Source organism: Culex pipiens, chromosome 3 (genome assembly GCF_016801865.2).
Source record: "Culex pipiens pallens isolate TS chromosome 3, TS_CPP_V2, whole genome shotgun sequence".
NCBI lineage: Eukaryota > Metazoa > Arthropoda > Insecta > Diptera > Culicidae > Culex > Culex pipiens.
In genome coordinates, this window is record NC_068939.1 from 116,005,863 (window position 1) to 116,027,958 (window position 22,096).

The 22,096-nt window shown below is 34.2% G+C and overlaps 1 protein-coding gene across 2 annotated transcripts in view; it reads right to left on the reverse strand.

Annotated features, from left to right (window-relative positions):
* The window catches only part of LOC120419349 (hemicentin-1-like), a 134,236-nt gene that overhangs the window by 62,574 nt on the left and 49,566 nt on the right, over positions 1-22,096 (reverse strand). Inside the window, exons 2-3 of one of the 2 annotated variants that reach the window (XM_039582020.2) lie at positions 18,496-18,535; positions 7,180-7,866 (exon numbers count right to left, since the gene is read on the reverse strand). In XM_039582020.2, coding sequence (XP_039437954.1) covers positions 7,180-7,240 — 61 coding nt within the window. In that variant the 5' untranslated portion in view covers positions 7,241-7,866; positions 18,496-18,535. Of the gene's footprint in view, positions 1-7,179; positions 7,867-18,474; positions 18,536-22,096 lie in introns of both variants that reach the window. The other variant, XM_052710085.1, reaches the window with a different exon arrangement.

Here is a 22,096-nt window from a genome sequence, read left to right on the forward strand (position 1 = left end):
TCACATTTTTTAGTTTCCAACGTGGCCAATCTCCAATTTTTATTTAATATATCAAAAATCGAAAGATCAACTAAGTGAATCCTTATTATCAACTAATTTTCACTTTGTGCATGAGCTTGCGATTTTTAAAGGAAGAAATAAAATGATAAAAATATTCAAAACGTTAAAAAAATTTAAGCTCGGTTTCAAAAACTCTGAAATTAAATTAATTAAACATCATTTTCAAATTGTATAATTTTTAATCAATAATTCATTTTTAAACTATTTAATTTCAATTTTTTTGATTTTACAGATTAGAATTTGCATTTTGAAATTTTTTAAAATTTCTTTATTATTTGTTTTTAATTTCTTTTTTCTGAATATCACTTGTAAATATTTTCCAAAGTTTATGTTGCCACCTTTTCAAAATTGACCATAAAACAGAGAGCAACCGTGACCTCCGACACTGGTAATCGTATTTCTCCAAATTGTAACAAAATTTCACTTATTTTTAGTTTGGGGAACTTAAAAGACGTGTAGATGAACAATCTTAAGCATTCTTGAAATTGGTTTTTCGTAAGTAGTTCGAATACCGAGGAAAAAAAGGCTTTGTTTACCATTGGCTCTTACGGATTTTTGAAAACTAATCCGAGAAATACAATATTAAAAAAAAATAGCTTCACAATTTGAATGGAAATGGAAGTCTAATCAACTAAAAACAATATTTTTTTTTATTCATAACTTATTTCGATTAAGTCTTTTAAGGACCAGTGACTAGCTCGGTTCGGAAAACAAATTTGAAATGTTTTTCCTGCTTTGATAATCATAAACGACATGTTTGGGCTCGTTTAAAAATATTTAGAATTTTTGTAACATGTCGCGGAACCGCGAAAAGCTAGATATTTTGAAAACTAGTGATGCAAAACAACTGTACTGATTTAAAGTGTGTTTTGAAACACTTTTAAAATAATAAAACCATAGTTTGTAGTTTTGATTTTTAACCCTCTCGACTTTGGTCAGAGTTTAGTGACATAAACTTCAGAATAATATTCGCAACGGCTAATTAAAGATTTAAAAATTTTACACTTACAAATTTCTAAATTTTCATAATTTTTGATTTCAAATTTTTTGGTATAAGACAAAGAAATGCCAGAAATCAAAAATAAAAATGATAAAAACATAAAAAAATTAAGATAACAATTCAACAGAATAATATCAAAAATCTGAAATTCCATAAATTAAAAAATCTAAAACTAAAAAATTAATAAAAAAATTAATACTTAAAAAATCCTAAACTAAAAAAAAATATCATTTTAAAATTAAGTTATTCAAAATCCAATAAATTATTTATGTTTTTTCAATCTTAATTTTTTGATGCTTTAAATATTTTTATGTGTGAATTCTAGTATTCCTAAATTTATTTATTTTTACCAGAAAATTAAGTGATTTAAGATTTAAGATTCAGCGCTTTGACAGTCAGCTTCATGAGGCAATTCTTCAATATTATTTAAGCGAATACATTATTTTCAAACGTTATTTTCAGTTGCATTCAAATAAACAAATCAAAATCTCATCAACACATATTGCACCCGAAGAAATATCAAACGACGCTTTTTGTTTTTTGTTCCTTTTCAGCTGCGTACCGCTTAAGAGAAGTCTTTTCGTAAACCTTTTTTTGACCGTTTCTTGAGATTTTTTTTTTGTATGGAGTTTTAAGAGTCTCCGCACTACAGGACATTTTTTAAATTTTCGTTTGAATGTAAAATATAGTTCTTGTAGCAAAATTCAGACTAAGATTTGATTTATAGGAAAAATCTAATTGATTTAAGAATTCTTACATAAAGTATTCTTTGCTTTTAAAACATCAAAAATTTAAGATAATAATTACACATGATAATTTCAAAAAAAATCAGAAATTCCAAAAATGAAAAAAAATCAAATCTTAAAAAAAATATAAAATAATTACAACTAATAAAATCTTTAAATTATAAAAAAAAAACATTTTATATCATTTTAAAATAAAGATATTCAAAAAATAATTTTCAATCATTTCAATAAATTATGTTTTAATAATCTTAATTTTTTGATGCTTCCAATATTTGTATGTTTGAATTCTAGTGCAGACTAAGATTGGATTTACAGGATAAAACTAATCGATTTATGAATTCTTTTATAAAGTTTTCTTTATTTTTAATTTAGCAAGGTTTCGTAAATATAAAATTTCTAAATCATTAAATGTGCAGGATTTTGTTCCCAGAATCAAGATATTGCTTGAACAAACATCGATTTTAATAAATGGTTACAATCCTAAATTTTTCAACATGATTAGATCCCAGATATAAAAAAAAAAGGATTTCATTTGTGTGTTTTTTTGTTTTGCTTAGAAATATTCAGAGTCTTTTCTAGAACCACCACAGCCAATTTACATTACTTTTCCCCTTTATCTTGTAAAATCATATTGGTTATCAAAACTTATTTTAAAAATTAATATAATTTTAACAGTTATTTAAAAATAAAGAAATAAGTGAATTGAAGATTTGAATTTGTTACTCGTGTTCGCATTCACAATTTGTATCGTACATTTTATTTTATTTCAAGAAGATGTGTCTCAGGAACTAATAGATCAATCTCCAATGGTTCTGAGTCTTTACACGATAAGAACAATACAAGTTTTGCTTGATGTTGCTGTTATATCATTTTCATTGAAATACTTGTTAAACAGTTTGTACACTATTTTCAATAAATTGGATAATGTTAATTTTTGTGTTTTAACGAAATATGCACTTTAAAGCTTACTGAGGATATATTTTTTTATCGATAAAAAATGAATGATTTCTATGAATTTATAGACTTTTAAATATTTTGACTCTGGATATCTTTAATAATGTCTTTTTGATACTCTTTGGTTAGAATTTAACCGTTTATTCGATCAGAAAATTTTATTTTTGATTTAATATTTTTTTAAATTTCGAAGATAAGCAGCACTTCAACGATGGATTGAAATTTTATTGGAAAATTATCTTTAGAAATTAAGATCTGATTAAATTTTTTATCATGTTTTAAAATTTTATTTTTGCTCAAATTCTGGACCAATTTTTCATAGTACAATGAGTAATGAATTTGAAAATGACGTTTAGTCGGAATATTAAAATTAAACATGAATCGTTTTAATGTTTGATGCAATCGAGGAAAATTTTAACGGTTACATATGCATTTAAAAATGGTTACATATGCATTATTTACAACTCTTCCAGTGAATATTTTGTCGTAAAAATTTAATTTAATTCATTTTATAAATTTTTTTTAACACATTAAAATTAAACACAAGCACTGATTTTTTTTTCTTCAAATCTATTTTTTAACAGATATCCATTGTAGGCCTATAGGGTCGTCCAATTACCATGGAGACACTTCAGAAGCTGACATTTCAACGATTATATTTTTTTGTATTTCATTAAAATTATTTACTTTTGAGAGCACCAGGAGCTTCGCAAAATATGAAATGGCTTCAAAAGCTTAGAACAATTAAAATAAAACATTGTTTAAGTTTGTTTATAAAATTTTAAGAAAAACAAATATTCCAGTTATGAGTTTTATGTTGTGCTAGAAAAAATAAAAAATGTCAGATAAACCATCACAATTATCACACAGCTGAAAATGTAAATCCAGACGGTTTAAAATTTGATAGTTCAAGTTTACCAGTTTGTTCGTGGGTTTTTCTCTCAGTATAAAATACAGAAAACATAATACTTATGGTTAGATACATCGATATTTCTTTAAAAAAAATTTGCTTTCAAACATTTGATTCAAGTTACGTATATTTTAAATTTAGCGACGTTTATCACGAAATTGGATTACAATTAAACAATTCAAGAAAATGTAAAAAAAAACACCTTTTTCTCTACTCCTTTAATACAAACTAGCTGTTTAAATAAAGAAAAAAAAAATGACGGAGGAGTTTCTTCAATAAAGACATTGAAAACTTAATATGAAAATCTTTGAAAACTTTTTTGCATACATTACATTACAATTTTACAATTCATCTCAATAATTATACCACAAACCAAGTGATGGTATAAATGATTTGCTGATTTTTTTACTCCTTGAATTTTTGCACCCAAGCCCCCCCCCGAACAAAAATCCTGGCTACGGCCCTGATGAGTACAATAGGATGACAATCTGACAACCCTATCAAAAGTATATTAATGTGAGGAAGGCACCAACCACCTTAAGGTTGATTAAGTTACGTTTTTTTCAATGCACTTGTTTTAACTTTCTTTGTTTTTTGGCATTTTTTATTCCAGAATTGAATTGTTTTGTAGGTCAAACTGTAACAAAGTGTTTTAAGAGCTGATTTGAGACATTTTTTTCTAAAAAAAATATTTTTTCATTATGAGCGGCAGTATACGATTTATTTTTTTTATTTTTGAAAAATCCCCACATACAAGCAGTGCACGAGCCAAAACAATCGTTCAAAAGGTCATGCAAAATTAGCTGAACTTTTCGAAAAAACATATTTTCAAAGCATTCGATTGAGTTTCTTGGGTTAACACTTCGAAAAACTGCTCAAAAATTGTCAACATCATCACTATTTCAAATAACTTTTTTGAAAAATTCTAATAACTCGTAAAATATACATACAAACCCCTATGTTCATATATATATAAAAAAAATAATAATAATAATAATAATGTGTCTACTCTGCAACTTTGTAGAACATTGTTACACTCTAAAAATAATCCTGCAGAGTTAAAAAAAAACACGTAATTTTAAAATGAAAATTTTTGTTCTAAATGAAAAAATGACCCTTCTGGGTTATTTCAGATTCGAAAAGTTTAATAAATTTTCCATTAAATGACATGTCTAGCGATTTTTGACAGTTGAGCAACGGGAAATGGCAGTAGTTTAAAACTATTTTTTAACTTATTTTTGATAAAAAACTACGTTTTTACGGAATTCTGAGAACGCCATCAAATCGGGCGTACATTTTTACACAAAGAGAGAAGTGAACCAACCATGGCTACCAAAAAAAGAGCCGCGGTTCTTTTTGAAACTCCGGTCTTTTGAAAGAACCGATCCAAGATGCAATGATTTTTAAACCTTGTGTTTATTTTTATGTTTTACGTATAGTCCATTGAATTAACAATAAATAGTAGTATTAGGATTTTTTTAGAATTGAAAATGCAATTTCATATATTTCAAAGCTTATTAAAAAATAATCCCAAAAATGTCCCACGGTGTACATTTTCAAGTACTATTTAGGATAAAAAAAAGACAGGTAAAAGAGGGGCTATTTTCCAACATCTTAAGAGCTGATTCGTCATATTTCGTTGGAGGGTCTATTGAAACTTTATCATCAATATTATTGAAAGACTCTAAATAGCATTGATGCCATTATTTGAACATCACTTAAAAGTTTTAAAACTCATATTTGAAGTTTCCTAGTTTTCTTAGAAATTCAAAAAGTGAATGATTTCAATTACAGTCCAGACTCGATTATCCGAAGGCCTCAGAAAAATTCCACTTCGGATAATCGAATCACGAAAAAAATATAATTTTTTCTTTGTCTTAATTTGATTGTCGAGCTTTAGTATGACCCCTAAACTGCTCTAAAATAATTTAGAATTTTTAAATCCAAAATGGCAGTTACAAACATTCAAATTTTACTAAAACAGGGTCGAAGAGAAGAACTCAAATTTGATATAAAAATAAGAAAATTAAAAAAAACGTGAAAAGAAATTTTTTGTTTGTGATTCGATTATCCGAAGTCCCATGCAAACCTTTGGATAATCGAACTTCGGATGATCGAACCTTCGGATAATCGAGGTTTCGGATATTCGAGTCTGGACTGTATTCGAATGTTTTGGTTCGAATAGAAATCTTGACATAGAGACCGCCAAGACCTATGGTTTTCAAGCGCAATTTTTAGTTTTTTTTTAAATGATAAATGACACACTTTAAAAATCACAGTATTCTTGAAAATAGCTTTTTTATCAAAATTATTGAAAAAGAGCGAAAGAGCCTTTCAAAAGAGCCGCTCTTTTTAATGAGCGAACGAAAATGAGTGGCTCCTAAAAAAGAGCGATTTTGCCCATCCCTTGTATCTTAGTAAAAATCCAGAAAAATGAAAGGAGTCGTACCGCTCCACCGTCACAAGATATCGAAAAATGGACCTCGGATTCGTGATCAGGGACCAAAACTACCCCTGAGAGTGAAGTTTCACAAAAATCGAAGAGGGGTCGGGACAACTTTTTCCGATTTCATGTGAGTTGGCGGAGAATTACCCTTATAACATAAAGAAATTGGTTTAGCTTTTGTGGCAGAAAAGATGTGTTATTTCACCTCATAAATATGTCTATTCCAAATACAAAAAAAAAATTGTTTCGCACTGTACTATACATATCGAAAAATTGCTCTTAAAATTGCACAAATTAAAATTATTTATTTCATTTTTTTTACCCATATTGCCCATGTACAAAAAGTAACAGGAAAATTTTCGACATGTGACGTTACAGCTGCTGTAGTGAAATAGATGTTCTGCATAATAATCAAGATGATGATTTTTTTTTGAGATTCCTGTTACAGAGCTTTCGTGCACAAGAGAGGAGTTTCTTTCCGATGTTTTCTCTTAGGGAATTTAATCTAGATTAATTTAAATTTTAATGAAGTAAGCACATGAAACTATGACCTTTTTTGTGAACTGTAAACTCTCCACTCGAAAGTATCGTTACCGTTCAACGTTATCTGAATGTATCAATTATGCTAATAACAATATTAACATCACATCACTCAGAATACCGTTCACGACACGCATATATAATATGAATCTATGGTCCTGCTAGGCTGCATAAAATGTTAAATTATTATTATTTTCCTGCTGCTTGAGAAACTGCACGCAAAACCTTGTTTTCAAACAAACTGCAAAACTTAGCCTTGAGACCTGAGGGATACACTGTAAATAATGTTTACTTCGAATGCAGTGGTAAGTCCGTTTGAAAGAAACATCAGCATTGTCATGCTTAAAGTTAAGTTTGAAATAGACGAGTATTTTTCTTTATTTTCTTAACAGTCATTAATTCTACGTCAAACGTCGTGTACTCAGTCTCAATTATTCACTTTGTTCAGTGTGTAAATGAGCTTTTTGCCCCAACTCCCAAACACCCTTTTTGCTGCCAAACGGCTTGGCCGGCGACCACTTACCTGCCACTGCGATGACGAAGAAGTTAATCAACGATGCAATTAGTCTCAGCTTCGTGTTCATAGTTGAAGTGTGCGACGGTCGCGCGGCGTGCCTCTCCCGGCACACCAAGCTCCCTCTCTCTCTCTCTTACACTCTGGTTCCTCTCTTTCAGTTGTCACTGGTCTTGACTAACTTGTCGTCGTCGTCGTTGCAATCGTTGATGCATTGCCGTGTCACGAAATTTTGCGTTCACCGTTTTTGTTTTGTTAGTTCTGCACTCTTTGAAGTAGTTTTCAAGTTTTTCACAAATTTCGGCCCTCTTTTCCGTTTGTGTGCAGATAATGACACTTTTGTAATTAATTTCACTCACGTGCGCCCAGCCAGGTGGTGAGCCTGACTGCAGGGACCCCACCCTGATGACCTGGACTGGTGGCAGGGCTGCCAGCAGGTGTCCACTCCCGGGGAGTAACGAGCAAATTTCATAATTCAAATGGGAGACGCTGTCAACACTGCACACACAAGAACTGCAACGTGGAAACCTCACTTTTTTATCCTGCACAGCTTATGTAGATTTTTTCAGACCGTTCCATTCTTCGGGAGCACTTCTTCTTTTGTCACTCTTGCTCTCCTCGTTGAAAAATTTCCACTTTTTACTTTTCTCAGCACTCTCTGGTGCTTGGGGCTGCTGCCTTGACTCACTTGTCTTCCTGTTGGCATAAATATTTCACTTTTATCGTGCAAAGCCAGCCAGCCAACCGAGAGGCAGTGTGGCCAGCCAAGCCGAGCCCGAGTTGACTTTGAAGCGAAAGTTCACCAGGGCTGATGCATGGACGGACGACGGACGATGGGTACAGTTGGACAAGTTCTTGGAGGAATGCGGCGAACCCAGGTGGGGAACTGATGGCGGAAGGTGGTCACAAACTAGTTGGGCAGTTAAGAGTTTCATTTTGGCAGTGTTGACCATTGAGTTGAGGTGTCTTGATGGGTATCATGACATCAAAATGGCAATTGAATGTAAGCAGCTTTTAATTGCTGCGAAAAGCTTTGAATATTTCTAGATTAAATTTTCAAAACAACCTATCCCTCATGGGTTTCCTATGCAGATAGGGCCTTTTGAAAATTTAATCGACATTTCTCGAAAAAAAAGCATCCTGATTCGGCCACCTAGACCAACCTTCAGTAGACATAAGGGTGGGTTAGGATCTTTAAAAGTTCTCAGATCAAGTTCTGGGGGGGTTTCTTTTGTATGACATGCCCGTAGGAACTCACACGCCAAATATCAGCTCATTTGGTAGAAAACTTCGGAATCAACTATTTCGAAAAGTATCTACTTCCTTAAGTGGCACTAGAATGCTACATTAAATCAGGCCTGCCCAACGTCCGGCCCGCGACGGTTTTCCAAAATAGTTCTATAACCGGCCCTTAAGGCTGTTCATGAAATATTCAATTAACATTCCAACTCCCAACTGATTTGGCTCAAACTTTGTGGGAGCCTTTACTATGACCAAAAAAAGCTATTTTGTGTCATTGGTTCACCAATACAAGTCTCCATACAATTTCGGGAGCTGTCCATACAAAAATGGTACGTAAATATTCAAACAGCTGTAACTTTTTAGTGAATTTTCTTATCAATTGGTGTCTTCGGCAAAGTTGTAGGTATTGTTGAGGACTATTCAGAAAAAAAAGGTACACGGAAAAAAAATTGCCGATTTTTAATTAACATTTTCAAAATCAATTTCCCAAAATATTTTTTGATTTTCGAGATTTTTTGATATGTTTTAGGGGACAAAAACCCGCAACTTTTGAGCTATGAGAAATATGGTCAAAAAATCTACCGCCGAGAAACACATTTTTGAAAAAATGTGATTTTTGGAAAAAAAGCGAAATTTTATAGCAAAAAAAAATTGACCTCAATTTTTTATGTAAAATTGAATTTGAAATCGAAAAGTACTTTACAGATTTTTTGATTAAGGGCTCCTTTTTCAAGATATAGCCACCAAAAGTTTGATTTTAACGAAATATTTGCAGTTTTTCGATTTTTTAAAATAGTGACAATGAGTGACCATTTTTAAAATAATATTGAATGTTTGGCCCTTTTAAAATGTTAGTCTTGATTTAAAAAAATTCAAAGTATTTTTTTCGAAAAGATAGAAAAATTTCACGAATGTTTCATGTTTTAACATTGAAAATCGGACCATTAGTTGCTGAGATATCGACATAAAAAAATGGTGGGTTGTTTGGGTGAGACTTAGAAATCTTCAATTTTCGTTTTCTTTAAGCCGCTGTATCTCAGCAACCAAAGGTCCAATCTTCAATGTCTCTTAGACAATTTCGTAGCAAATTTTCTGAACATTTCCAAAACATTTTTTTTTAAAATGGTCACTCATGGTCACTATTTTGAAAAATCGAAAAACTGCAAATATTTCGTTAAAATCAAACTTTTGGTGGCTATATCTTAAAAGGAGCCCTTTATCAAAAAATCTGTAAAGTTTTTTTCGATTGCAAATTCAATTTTACATAAAAAATTGAGGTCAAATTTTTGTTGGTGTAAAATTTCAATTTTTTCCAAAAATCACAATTTTTCAAAAAATCCTTACTCGGCGGCAGATTTTTTGACCATATTTCTCTTTAGCTCAAAAGTTGCAGGGTTTTGTCCCCTAAAACATATCAAAAAATCTCGAAAATCAAAAAATACGTATTTTGGGAAATTCAGCTTTTGTAAAAAAAAATGTTAATTAAAAAATCAGCAACGAAAAATAAAACACTAGAAAAGTTTTAAAAACTCTACCATTTTCCGATACTCAACTGTACATTTTTTTGAACAAGATGTTTATAAGAAAAACACTTATGTTTATAAGTCTTTTTATGCTCTACAACTTTGTAGAACATTGTTACACTCTAAAATATAACCCTGCAAAGTTACAAAAAACACGAAATTTTAAAATGAAAAAAAAAATAATCTAAATGAAAAAATGACCCTTCTGGATTAATGTAGATTCAAAAAGTACAATCAATTTCCCTTAAAATTACATGTTCCAAAAATGTTGACAGTTGAGTAACGGAAAATGGCAGAGTTATTTTTTTTAATTTTTTTATTGTTTTTATTATGACAAATACTTTTATTGGAATTATGAGTACTCCATCAAATCGGTAGTCCAAGTTAACATAAAAGTCCCTTTGATACCAAATTTCGATCTCATCAGCATTTCAGGCTGCAAATGATTGAAAAACACGTCTTTTTACGCATGTTCAAAATTGAATGGGGTCGTATCGCCCCTCCGTCACGAGATATAAAAAAACGGACCTCGAATTTGTTATCAGGGGCAAAAGTTACCCCTTAAAACAAAGTTTCACGCAAATCGAAGAGGGGTCGGGGCAACTTTTCCCGATTTCGTGTGAGTTGGTAGACAATTACCCATGTTAATAATGACAAAAAGATGCTTAGCGTTAATCAACCTAAGGCTTAGATTAGTTTAGATTAGATTAGATTAGATTAGATTAGAAAAGTGTATGGGACCACTTAACATAAATTCAAAAAATGATCAACTGTGTGGTTTTTCATGTTATTTTTCCCGCTGAATCTGAATCTACACAGCAAAAAATCCGATGGTAAAATCGCACGCAAAAGCATGCACATCACCTTCGTCAAAATAAACACTTAATTTTACACACTGCATGTAATTTTTTTGCAGACACAAAAAAAAGTTGCAATCGTCGGGATTCAAACCCAGCACCATCAGTAAGGACTGGCGCCTTAGCCCACTCGGCCATCAGACCGATGTAAAGCTGTAAGGATAAACGCATATATGAGCTTGACATTTCGGTCAAGTAGGTTTCCCATACTGATGGGCTACATATTTCAGGGTGTAAAATCACATAAAATTGCATAAAATAATGCAATATTTATTTTACACCCAGGCCTTTTACACGTAGTTGGATTACTACTTTTTTAGCTGTGTATACCTAAGAACTGAACCAAATTTTCAAAATATTTTATAACTTTTTTTTTCAGAAACTCAAATGTCTTCTGACTCTTTACGCGTTTTTTGTAAGCATACAAAGATTTACTGCACAAAATTAGACATTGTGTTAAAAATTTCCATATAAATCATTCACTTCGAATACACTAAGAATGGTCGCAGCCATGCATCTCAATCAGTTTGTTCGCATCACACGATGAATTATCGCGTGTCGGCTCATCCTGGGAAAAAAAATCATTCTGTGCGAGACACACAAACATCAGCAAACAACAGAAGCCAGCAAGAAGATCCTTTTAGCAATGACAATTTCTGCCATCTGACTTTCGAGCCTCAACGAAAACAACAACATCAACGGCATCAGCCACTCACATTTCCCGTATCACATTCATGTTGTGGAAAAATATCACATCGCAAAGCATTCGCAGAAATACTGCTTATAGGGGAGGAAAGAAAAAAAAACAAGCCCATTCTTCTGGGGCTGATTTATTTTGCTACGGCGGAGCCATTTTCGCAAGAATTTTGCACATCGTTGTCAAAGCCATTTTCGCAGTCGATGTTGTTGGCGAGAGGCTGGATCGGATCGCATTTCGGAAAATTCGAAAATATACGAAAAGATGTCAACCGTTGCTGGGGCCACGCGGGATTATGGAAAGCAAACATTGTGAAAATTTAAATAATTGTATGTGTAAATGTTTAACAAATTATTTTTTTGATTTTCAGCAAATTTGATTTTAATCGATCTGGAAAATATACTATACTACATCAACATCATTAAATTGTCCATCTATGTTCACATTTATTTGGGTAATCATCGACCAACTCATACGAAATCTGAAAAAGTTGCCCCAACCCCACTTCACTTTATTTCAAACTTTGTCCTAAGGGATAATCTGTGTCCCTGATCACGATTCCAAGCTTCATTTTTCGATAGCTCGTGACAGAGGGGCGGTACGACCCCTTTCTTTCTTGGACATTCGAAAAAGACGCGTTTTTCAGTAATTTGCAGCCTGAAATGGTGATGGTTTCGAAAATTGGTGCCAATGGGACTTTTATGTAAAATTGGACACCCGGTTTGATGCATCTTTCAAAAATTGGAAATATCAGATATGAAAAAATGGAGCTTGGAATCGTGATCAGGGACAAAAATTAATTTTGAAACGTGGTGCTCTAAAATTGGTTAAGCCGTTCCAGAGATTGTTCGTTTACGTGCATTGTTTCGTTGTCTTATTTTTGAGTGTCGACCTTTAGTATGACCCCTGAACTGCTCCTGATCGCATTAATGTCCCATATGCATTGTCATCACTTTTGAGTTAATAATGTAGTTTGGTTCAAAATCGTTTGCTCTTTCAGTACTTTGTTCAAGAAATCAGGAGAAAATCCAGTTTTTTTGTGAAAACTTAACACGTTGCCTCACATGTGGGAGAAACTTGCCATGCGTTTTTTCTCAGCTTGAACATGGGCAGTAAACTACTCGAAAGTGTCTTAGAATAGTTTAATCCAATATGGCGGCCAAAACAGCGAGAATGAAATACAAAAAATATGGGTTTTGTTATTTATTAGGCAATCAACCACTCAAATTTGATTAAAATAATGCCGCAGAACTTAAATTGGATATAAAAGTAACAAAAAAAAAGAAAACGATAATTTTTTTCTATGATTGCATTATCCGAAGTCCCTTGCAAACCTTTGGATAATTGAGTTTGGACTGAAATATGTTTAAATTTCTTTGAACTAATGTTTTTCGAATTCATTGTTTTGCGAAATTGCAAATTTTATTTCATGTATTTGTCTTACCACTTAATTTTTTTTTTTCAAAGGGATCAGAGGGGCAAACAGAAATCAGTGATAAAAATTGAAGTTTTCTTGATAAAATCAAGTTAAATTGATTGTACACTACTGATTTGGAATAAATTTTAAAAGGTCTCCACCAACTCACACAGCAGTTGCCCCGACCCCTCTTCGATTTGCATGAAACTTTGTTCTAAGGGGTAACTTTTGTCCCTGATCACGAATCCGAGATCCGTTTTTTGATAACTCGTGACGGAGGGGCGGTACGACCCCTTCAATTTTTGAACACGCGAAAAAAGAGGTGTTTTTCAATAATTTGCAGCCTGAAACGGTGATGAGATAGAAATTTGGGACTTTTATGTAAAATTAGACGCCCGATTTGATAGCGTACTCAGAATTCCAAAAAACGTATTTTTCATCGGAATAAACACTGAAAAAGTTTTAAAAACTCTGCCATTTTCCGTTACTCAACTGTAATTTTTTTTTTGAATATGTTATTTTAAGGGAAATTTTATGTACTTTTCGAATCTACATTGACCCAGAAGGGCCAATTTTTCATTAAGAACAAAAATGTTCATTTGAAAATTTCGTGTTTTTTTCTAACTTTGCAGGGTTATTTTTTAGAGTGAAACAATGTTCTACAAAATTGTTGAGCAGACAATTACAAATATTTTGATATATAAACATAAGGGGGTTGCTTATAAACATCACGAATCATCGCGATTTTACGAAAAAAAAGTTTTGAGAAAGTTACTTTTTACGTTTCTCTTTGTTTCGTCGTCCATGTCTGTTTCGTCAACGATGACCAACTTTTTGAAAACTTTTTTTTCGTAAAATCGCGATAACTCGTGATGTTCATGAGCAAACTTCATATGTTTATATATCAAAGTTTTTGTAATTGTCTGTTCTACAACATTGTAGAACATTGTTACACTCCGAAAAATAACCCTGCAAAGTTAAAAAAAGACGAAATTTTAAAATGAAAAATTTTGTTCTAAATGAAAAAATTACATGTTCCAAACATTTTAACAGTTGAGTAACGGAAAATGGCATATTTTTTAAAACTTTTTAAGTGTTTTTTTTTTCGATGAAAATACGTTTTTTCGGAATTCTGAGTACGCCATCCAATCGGGCGTCTAATTTTACATAAAAGTCCCTTTGACACCAAATTTCTATCTCATCACCGTTTGAGGCTGCAAATTATTGAAAAACACCTCTTTTTTCACGTGTTGAAAAATAGAAGGGGTCGTACCGCCCCTCCATCACGATATATCAAAAAACGGACCTCGGAAATCAAAAAACGGAGTCACGCAAATCGAAGAGGGGTCGGGGCAACTTTTCCCGATTTCGTGTGAGTTGGTAGAGAATTACCCAAAACTTTTATTTTTGTTATTCGATAAAATGGTTCATTAAACATTTGGAATCGATGATTTTTTTTTCCATTTTTTTTTGTGAAATTCCGATGCACAGTATACAGTGCAGTATATGGTCCGTTAAAAATACGACATTATTTATTGGTGGAAATTAATGACTATTTATTAGCCTGTCCCATTTTGAGGTCATGTCGAGGAATTTCAGGTGCTCACGTCTTAAATGATAGATTATGATGTTAGGAACAATGTTTTCTTAGACAAGAAAAAATAATAAAATACTTTCTCGCACCCCCTAGTCGATTTACTGAAAAAAGTCACTTTTTTGAACAAAATTTCTAAAATCGCTTGGAATCAATACAAAAACTGATTCGATCTGGTGAGTATTATCTTCAAACGATAGGTTTTTGTCCATAGATTAAGATGCACTATCAATATTGGACCAAAACCCAAGTTTTTGGACTCTCCCAGGCGGATTAATGTCGAAAAAATCGCATTTTTTCGAAACTTTTTTCAGAAATGCTCATTTAATTTAGGGTTGCCTATTTTTCCCAGTAAACCCAATACATGCAGCTTGTAGGAAATTTCATGGCGAACATTTTTCCCTCTGAGAAAATGCTATTTCGACACTCCAGAGCCGAGATATTTGAGTTTTAGTGAGAAAAAAAGTGCCAATTTTCAAAATTTCTCAGAATTCAGAAGCAAGGCCTACTAATTACACGATGTTGCAAGCATGTGTCGCAAAGGTCAGGGTATGCTTTCTTATAGTAATTTTGGCCGCTGAATCCGAATCTGAAATCAAATTTCGTGTAAACAGTGATATATTTCAGCTACACCTTTTTGGAATGTTATTTGCGTGATTAAATCGCTGCAATTCAAATAGCCTGCAAGTTCGGTCATACTTTTCTCGGTTTTCGTACCACTTTGATTGTTATTTTACTCACAGAACTCTTTATTTGTAATGTTTTTTACGTTCTGATTATGTTTTAATAATGTGTTTAGCAATTCGGAAATCACATATTTTTATTTGGCGGCGGCTTAAGCTAATATGGAAAAAGATTACCAGAGAAAATTTTAGGAGAAGTGACTGCATTTGGATAAATTTGTTTGGAAAATTGCATTAAATAAGTTCTAGAAGACATTTTAGAACATTTTTCATAAAGAATATATCTAGCAACCATCAAAAATGCTTCAGAATTTTTTGTTTTCTCTACGAGACCATTCATAAACCATGTGGACACTTTGATAGAGAGAGGGGGGGGGGGGGGAGGTGGTGGTGGTGTTCAGCGATTTTCCACGCTCCATATCAAAAAGATTTGTTTTGTATGGAAATTGGGGGGAGGGGGTCTGCGATTTAAAAAAAAATGTCCACGTGGTTTATGGATAGTCCCTAAGCCCCCACCAAATAACAATATGCGATTTTTCGAATTGCTTAAGATAATCAAAACATAAAAACATTTAAAGATCTGTGAGTAAAAAAATGTGAGAACGAAAACCGAGAAAAGTATGACCGAACTTGCAAGCTATTTGAATTGCAGCGATTTAATCACGCAAATAACATTCCAAAAGGGTGTAGCTGAAAAACGTCACTGTTTACACGAAATTTGATTTCAGATTCGGATTCAGCGGCCAAAATTATTATAAGAAAGCATACCCTGACCTTTGCGACACATGCTTGCAACATCGTGTAATTAGTAGGCCTTGCTTCTGAATTCTGAGAAATTTTGAAAATTGGCACTTTTTTTCTCACTAAAACTCAAATATCTCGGCTCTGGAGTGTCGAAAGAGCATTTTCTCAGAGGGAAAAATGATCGCCATGAAATTTCCTACAAGCTGCATGTATTGGGTTTACTGGGAAAAATAGGCAACCCTAAATTAAATGAGCCTTTCTGAAAAAAGTTCCGAAAAAATGCGATTTTTTCGACATTAATCCGCCTGGGAGAGTCCAAAAACTTGGGTTTTGGTCCAATATTGATAGTGCATCTTAATCTATGGACAAAAACCTATCGTTTGGAGATAATACTCACCAGATCGAATCAGTTTTTGTATTGATTCCAAGTGATTTAAGAAATTTTGTTCAAAAAAGTGACTTTTTTCAGTAAATCGACTAGGGGGTGCGAGAAAGTATTTTATTATTTTTTCTTGTCTAAGAAAACATTGTTCCTAACATCATAATCTATCATTTAAGAAGTGAGCACCTGAAATTCCTCGACATGACCTCAAAATGGGACAGGCTACTATTTATGATGTCTATTTATGATTAATTTTTATGATGAAGAAATGAAATTTTGAGCGAAATCGATTGAGATTAACCCTTTGATAACCGAGCCGGAAGCAGGGGGAAAACATTTCTCATACAAATAAATACTTTTTTAAATCGTTAATAACTTTGCAAGATCGAGATTAACAGTTTTGGTATGTTCGACAAAAAACAATTACGGGGAAAAGCAAAAATTTTTAAATTCCTCCAAAAGGATGGATTGATCATTGTCAAATGTGAGATTCATTTGTAAAATTTCGAAAAAAAAAAATCGAGTCCGAGTTTGTAGAGAATTAAAGAAGACGTTTTTGTATGAAACAATTTATTTCACCAACTTTATCGATCTAGTGACCCTTAATCACCCCACCCCCACCGACTTTGGTCAGAGTCGAGGACATAAACTTCAAAAATATTTGCAACGGCCTATTTTGCAATTTAATGGACCCATTAATCATTTTACAGTGCGATTTTAATTTACTAAAAAGGATTTCATACTTTTGTAGAGATTCATATCATTGAAACTTAATTCTATGTTGGGATGATGGGATGAAATGATCTCAATAAAATTTACCTGACATTTTTTTTGTGGTTGCCGATCGTAAAGTAGTTCGACGTTTGAAAAGCATTTCTTCCAATAATTTGGCATATCAATACTTTTCCCAAGAACAAGTCGACGCTGTCGTGCTATCTTGTCGTACCCGCCATTTCGACGTTCCGAGAAAAACACGTTTTAATGTTTGACCTTGAATAAAAAAAAAACTAGAGCACGCAATGTAAACAATAACAAACACGTTTTGGTTGGCTGACCATTCTGTGCATTGTCCCGAAGTTTGGTTGAAGTTGGTTGCTGGAGTCCCGAGTTATAATTACAAATGTTTACGGTAGTCAAGGTCGTTCCTGTGTCAAACGCGTTCTAACCTTAAATCCCTTTGGCCAGTTGTCGCACATACATCAATTTTCAGGGAGTGACAAGATTGCACGACAAGATTGAAACTACTTTCATATGAAAAGTGACAAAAAATTTCGGAGCTTTTTTGGTTTTCATTGAATATCTCAGGATTGAAATCGAATATTGGGGATCTGTGAAGGTCAAAAGGTAAGGCATTGTGAGCTGCACAAAATGGCGTCCTTAACTCAATTTGGCCCAAAATGCACGTGCGACAAGTTAGCACGACGGCGACGAAGTTACACTGGTGGTTGACTTGTTTTGACCCATTGAGTATAATTTCAGTATCTTTTAACCCAATGCACAGTGGGGGCAATGTGCAATTTTCAAAAAATTGGCCGAGTGGTTTTTTTTTTTCAAAATCCGCATCAAAAATAAAACAATTGAATAAAACTGAATCAATTTAAATCCTATCTATTTCCTTGCTAGCGCGTCTCGTAGTGAGCAGTAACTCGCAAGAGTTTATCTCGAATTTTTCATAGTCACACACCTCCAGCCAGACCAATCGATCGGGTTTTCAATTTTACGTCACATAAATGTCGGATCATTTTTATCCATTCCCTCGCAATTCAGTCACGTTTGTTTTCTGAACCCGTTTCCTTTTTTTTTGCTGCTCCTATTGAAGAAGCTGTTCTGTGTGGTGGTTCCTTTCGGCTGATTCTTCGACACTATGGCACCTAGAAAAACCAACACTAGAGCGAAGGGTTGTTTCTCGACGCAATAAAACAGCTTCCCGTGAAGAAACAAAAGACGGGTCGGAGGAGGTGGGAGGTTATCTGAAAAATTGCCACCCCAATTGTTCACCCGAGGTGAGGTCCTCCCGATCGAGTGAGTGAGGGTTATTGAGCTGTCTCACGGTTAGGTTGCGAATGTTCCAATGATTGTCTTCGAAACTCGTCCCGTCGTCCATCCACGGAATTCACTGCGGTGCTTCTTCGGGACATGGCATCGTTCCGTGGTCTGTCTATCACCTGGTGACACCGATTACTCACTGGCCAGGGGATATTGGTTGGGTGGTTGTTTTTCACCAGTCTGAAATGAAGAGACAGAACGGAAAACAAGCTTTGCGTGAGTGGAGATTCAATTTATTTGCGCTCTGTGTTGATGGCATGTTTGTCCCATTTGAGGGAAGCCGGTCGGGCAATCACAAATGGGACAACGATGCGATTAAATCAGTGCGATGGGAGAAGAAAACATCGTTTTCTTGTGAGGATTACGCGACAACAGCACGCGAAAATTGGTTGTAATAAAGTAAATCGTTGGCAGTTATGAACGAGGGAGGGGGGTTACGTGAACTCTTCAACGAATCGGCTGCAGGTCAATCAGCACAGAAGTCTCGATATCAACGTGGTGAATGACGTCTGCTGTAGAGCTTAACGTGTTTTTCGACAATGAGTCGCAAGGTTTTAAGAGCTTATTTTGGACGAAAGTCACGTTTCACGTGTTAGCGAAATATCGATTCTTTTCGAGCCAAGAATGGGTTAATGTGTCTTTTTGGTTGATGAATGTTTGCAGAGGAACGCTATGCTGGGTCCATAAGCTTTACGGATTTTTCCCATGAATGGCGAATGGCGGATAGAATAGTATGTTGATGTCGCATAAAGCTTCTGTTAAATACCAAGTGACTGTTTTGTAATGAAATTTGATACCCCGAGTAGGCCGCGGGTCATCGGCTCCCCTCCCACTAACATTTACACACAAGATCCTCTGTAATTACTCTTAGCTTTAAGTAAAATGTAATTACAAAAGCCGACTCGGTCCTAACCAGGTCCCAGCACCGAAAAGGACCTAATAAAAATAAGTTAATGAAAAAAAATTTGAAATTTGATGTTTTGCAACCCTGACAACTAACCATAGACAATAATAAGTAATGGTACGTTCGTTTGATGGCTAGTGCCACACTGAGTGCCGCACTCAGAGCTGTCTAAGTGTTTGTTTGAAGAAACTCGCACTAGTTCCGCACGAGTTTCGCCGCCATCTTGGAACTGAAACTCTAGTGCCGCACTCGATATTTTTTCAGTTTCATGCGAGTTCCAAGCGCACTGACAAATGACGTTCGATTGAACCAAAACTGACACCGACGAGTGCGGCACTCAGTGCCGCACCGGCTCTTCAAACGAACGTACCATAAGTGTACTTACCCTAGTTACCTAACCCACCAGTAAAACACACACAAATTACATGCAAACACACAAACACACAACATACCAACTTGTAAACCCTACACCAAACATGTAAATACCTACAGACAAAACGACACAAATTGTACAGACATACACAAACCCCAAAACCAGCACCACTGCTACGCGAGATCTGTCATCTCGGCGCAGCATAACAGATGTAAACAATAGCATAACGAGCAATAAAACTTAAGTCTAAAAGCAACCATCAAAACCGGGAGATTCATTGATTAATTTCTTTTTAAAAACGGTTTCAATAAAAAAATACTATTTGGGGCAAGACGGCCAGCTCTTGACGGGGCAAGACGGCCACCCCAACTTGGAACAAAAAAAAAACTTATAGAACTTGATAGAACAAATAATTCCAGATGCCGAGGAATTACCATCGTAAGACCACGCGGCAACAATGGTCGGAGGAAGAGTTGGCGCTGGCTGTCTCCGCTGTCACTCAGGGTGACTCGGTAAATGAGGCTTCCGTGAAGTACGGAATCCCTCGAACTACACTGCGCCGAAATTTGACGGCGAAAGAGCCCGTTAAGCAGAAACTTGGACCAAAGCCTCCGGTCTTCACAGCGGAACAAGAAGCCGAACTCGTGAACCATCTCCTGGATCTCGAGAGCCGCTTCTACGGTCTGACACCCAAGGACGTCAGGGTGCTTGCATTTGAGCTGGCAGAGCGGAACAACCTTAAACATCCGTTTTCTCAAGCATAGCGTGCAGCTGGAAGAGATTGGCTCGAAGGATTTCTGAAACGAAATTCTAGCGTTTCTTTCCGTAAACCGGAGCCAACTTCCGTGGCACGTGCTCGTGGTTTTAATAAAATTGCAGTTGGCACGTTCTACAAACTGCTGAAGGAAGTTCAAACTAAGTACAAGTTCAAACCATCCCAGATGTACAACGCACTATGGGCCATCTCCATACAAACAGGCGGCCAAATTATTTTTTTGCTTTTTAAATGTTTTTTTCATACAAATTTGGGTAATTGTATGGTATTGAAATGATATACGTCGATTTTTATGACTTTTCATGTTTTTCAATAGTTGATTGTTTATAATAAATAGTCTTTTCATACATTTGCAAGTGCAAAAGAATTGCGTATATATTGTATTGCAAGTTTATATTATTAAATTATGGATAAGCTAATACATCCCCACTTTAAGGACACAACCCCTCCCTTCACTTTCTTTCACCCCCCCCCCCCCTCTTCTCCTCCCCTCCAACAAAATTTTGTTAAGCGTAATAAATCCATTTAAAGTCAAATATTTATTATTTACTGCTGTGTGTTTCTTTTTGTGAGTCCATGCCATATAACTTGAGACCCACCCCCACGCCCCACCTACCCTTTACGGGCATAAATTGCGAAAATTTGAATTGTTAAATCAAATAACAGAAAAATTAATTTTATTCAAAATATTAATTATGAAGTAAAACGATAAAAAAACAAAACATATTCTTACTAATCCTGATGTTCTTGTTCATGAAAATTCATTTGATTATAGAGTTTCTGACGGCTTCAGGATATGTTAAAGGTACTTTTTATGATGTTTTGTACTAACCAACATAGAACTTAAATGTGGATCAGTTTCATGGATTGATCGCAGAAATTCATCATGCTATGTCAATATTTTGCTGAATACTTTTTCGGTATCAAACTGAGATTCTCCAATTTCGCTTGAGAAACTTCGGTACGAATACCTTATTTTGACTAAGGTACTCAATTTTAAATGTAGGCAACAGAAAATTCCAATAAAGTCATTTCGAACTTCTTGAAACCAGGTATTGATTTTTGAAGCGACGATGCCCACGAAGTAGGTAGCAAAGCAAGTGAAATAAACGGGCGCATATGTAGATTGCAGCAAATTTTGATAAAACGTAAATGTTCAAAATGGCATATCTCCGAAAACGCAAAAAATCGCAGGCTGGAAATTTCAGCAATGTTAGATTATGATCCAATCTTTTAAGTGATCTTAGTTTCATGTTTAGCATCGGTTAGCAAAAAAAGGACTCGATTAACAAACATAAAAAAATAAGTTTTGTCAAAAAAATGCTCCAGTTATACGATGAAAACTTCAGTTTTTAGTTTGGAAATAACATTTTATCTGTCAATAGTTGAAAAGCTTATATCATTACCTTTCCAATGATGTATAATTCTTGACTTTTTTTTGATAAGGTCCTATAAACAAATGTAAACATTGAGTGTATCCCGCTTACTCCGATGGACTTTGACATAAGGTGTGAAAGGGATACACTCAATGTTTACATTTGTTTATAGGACCTTATCAAAAAAAAGTCAAGAATTGTCCTAATAAAATATTTAAAATGGCTGAGCTATGTTAAAATTAAACAATCAGCCTTTTTTACGAAAAACGCTAGTTTTTTACTCCATTTTTTGACTTTCAGCTTGCGTATCTCC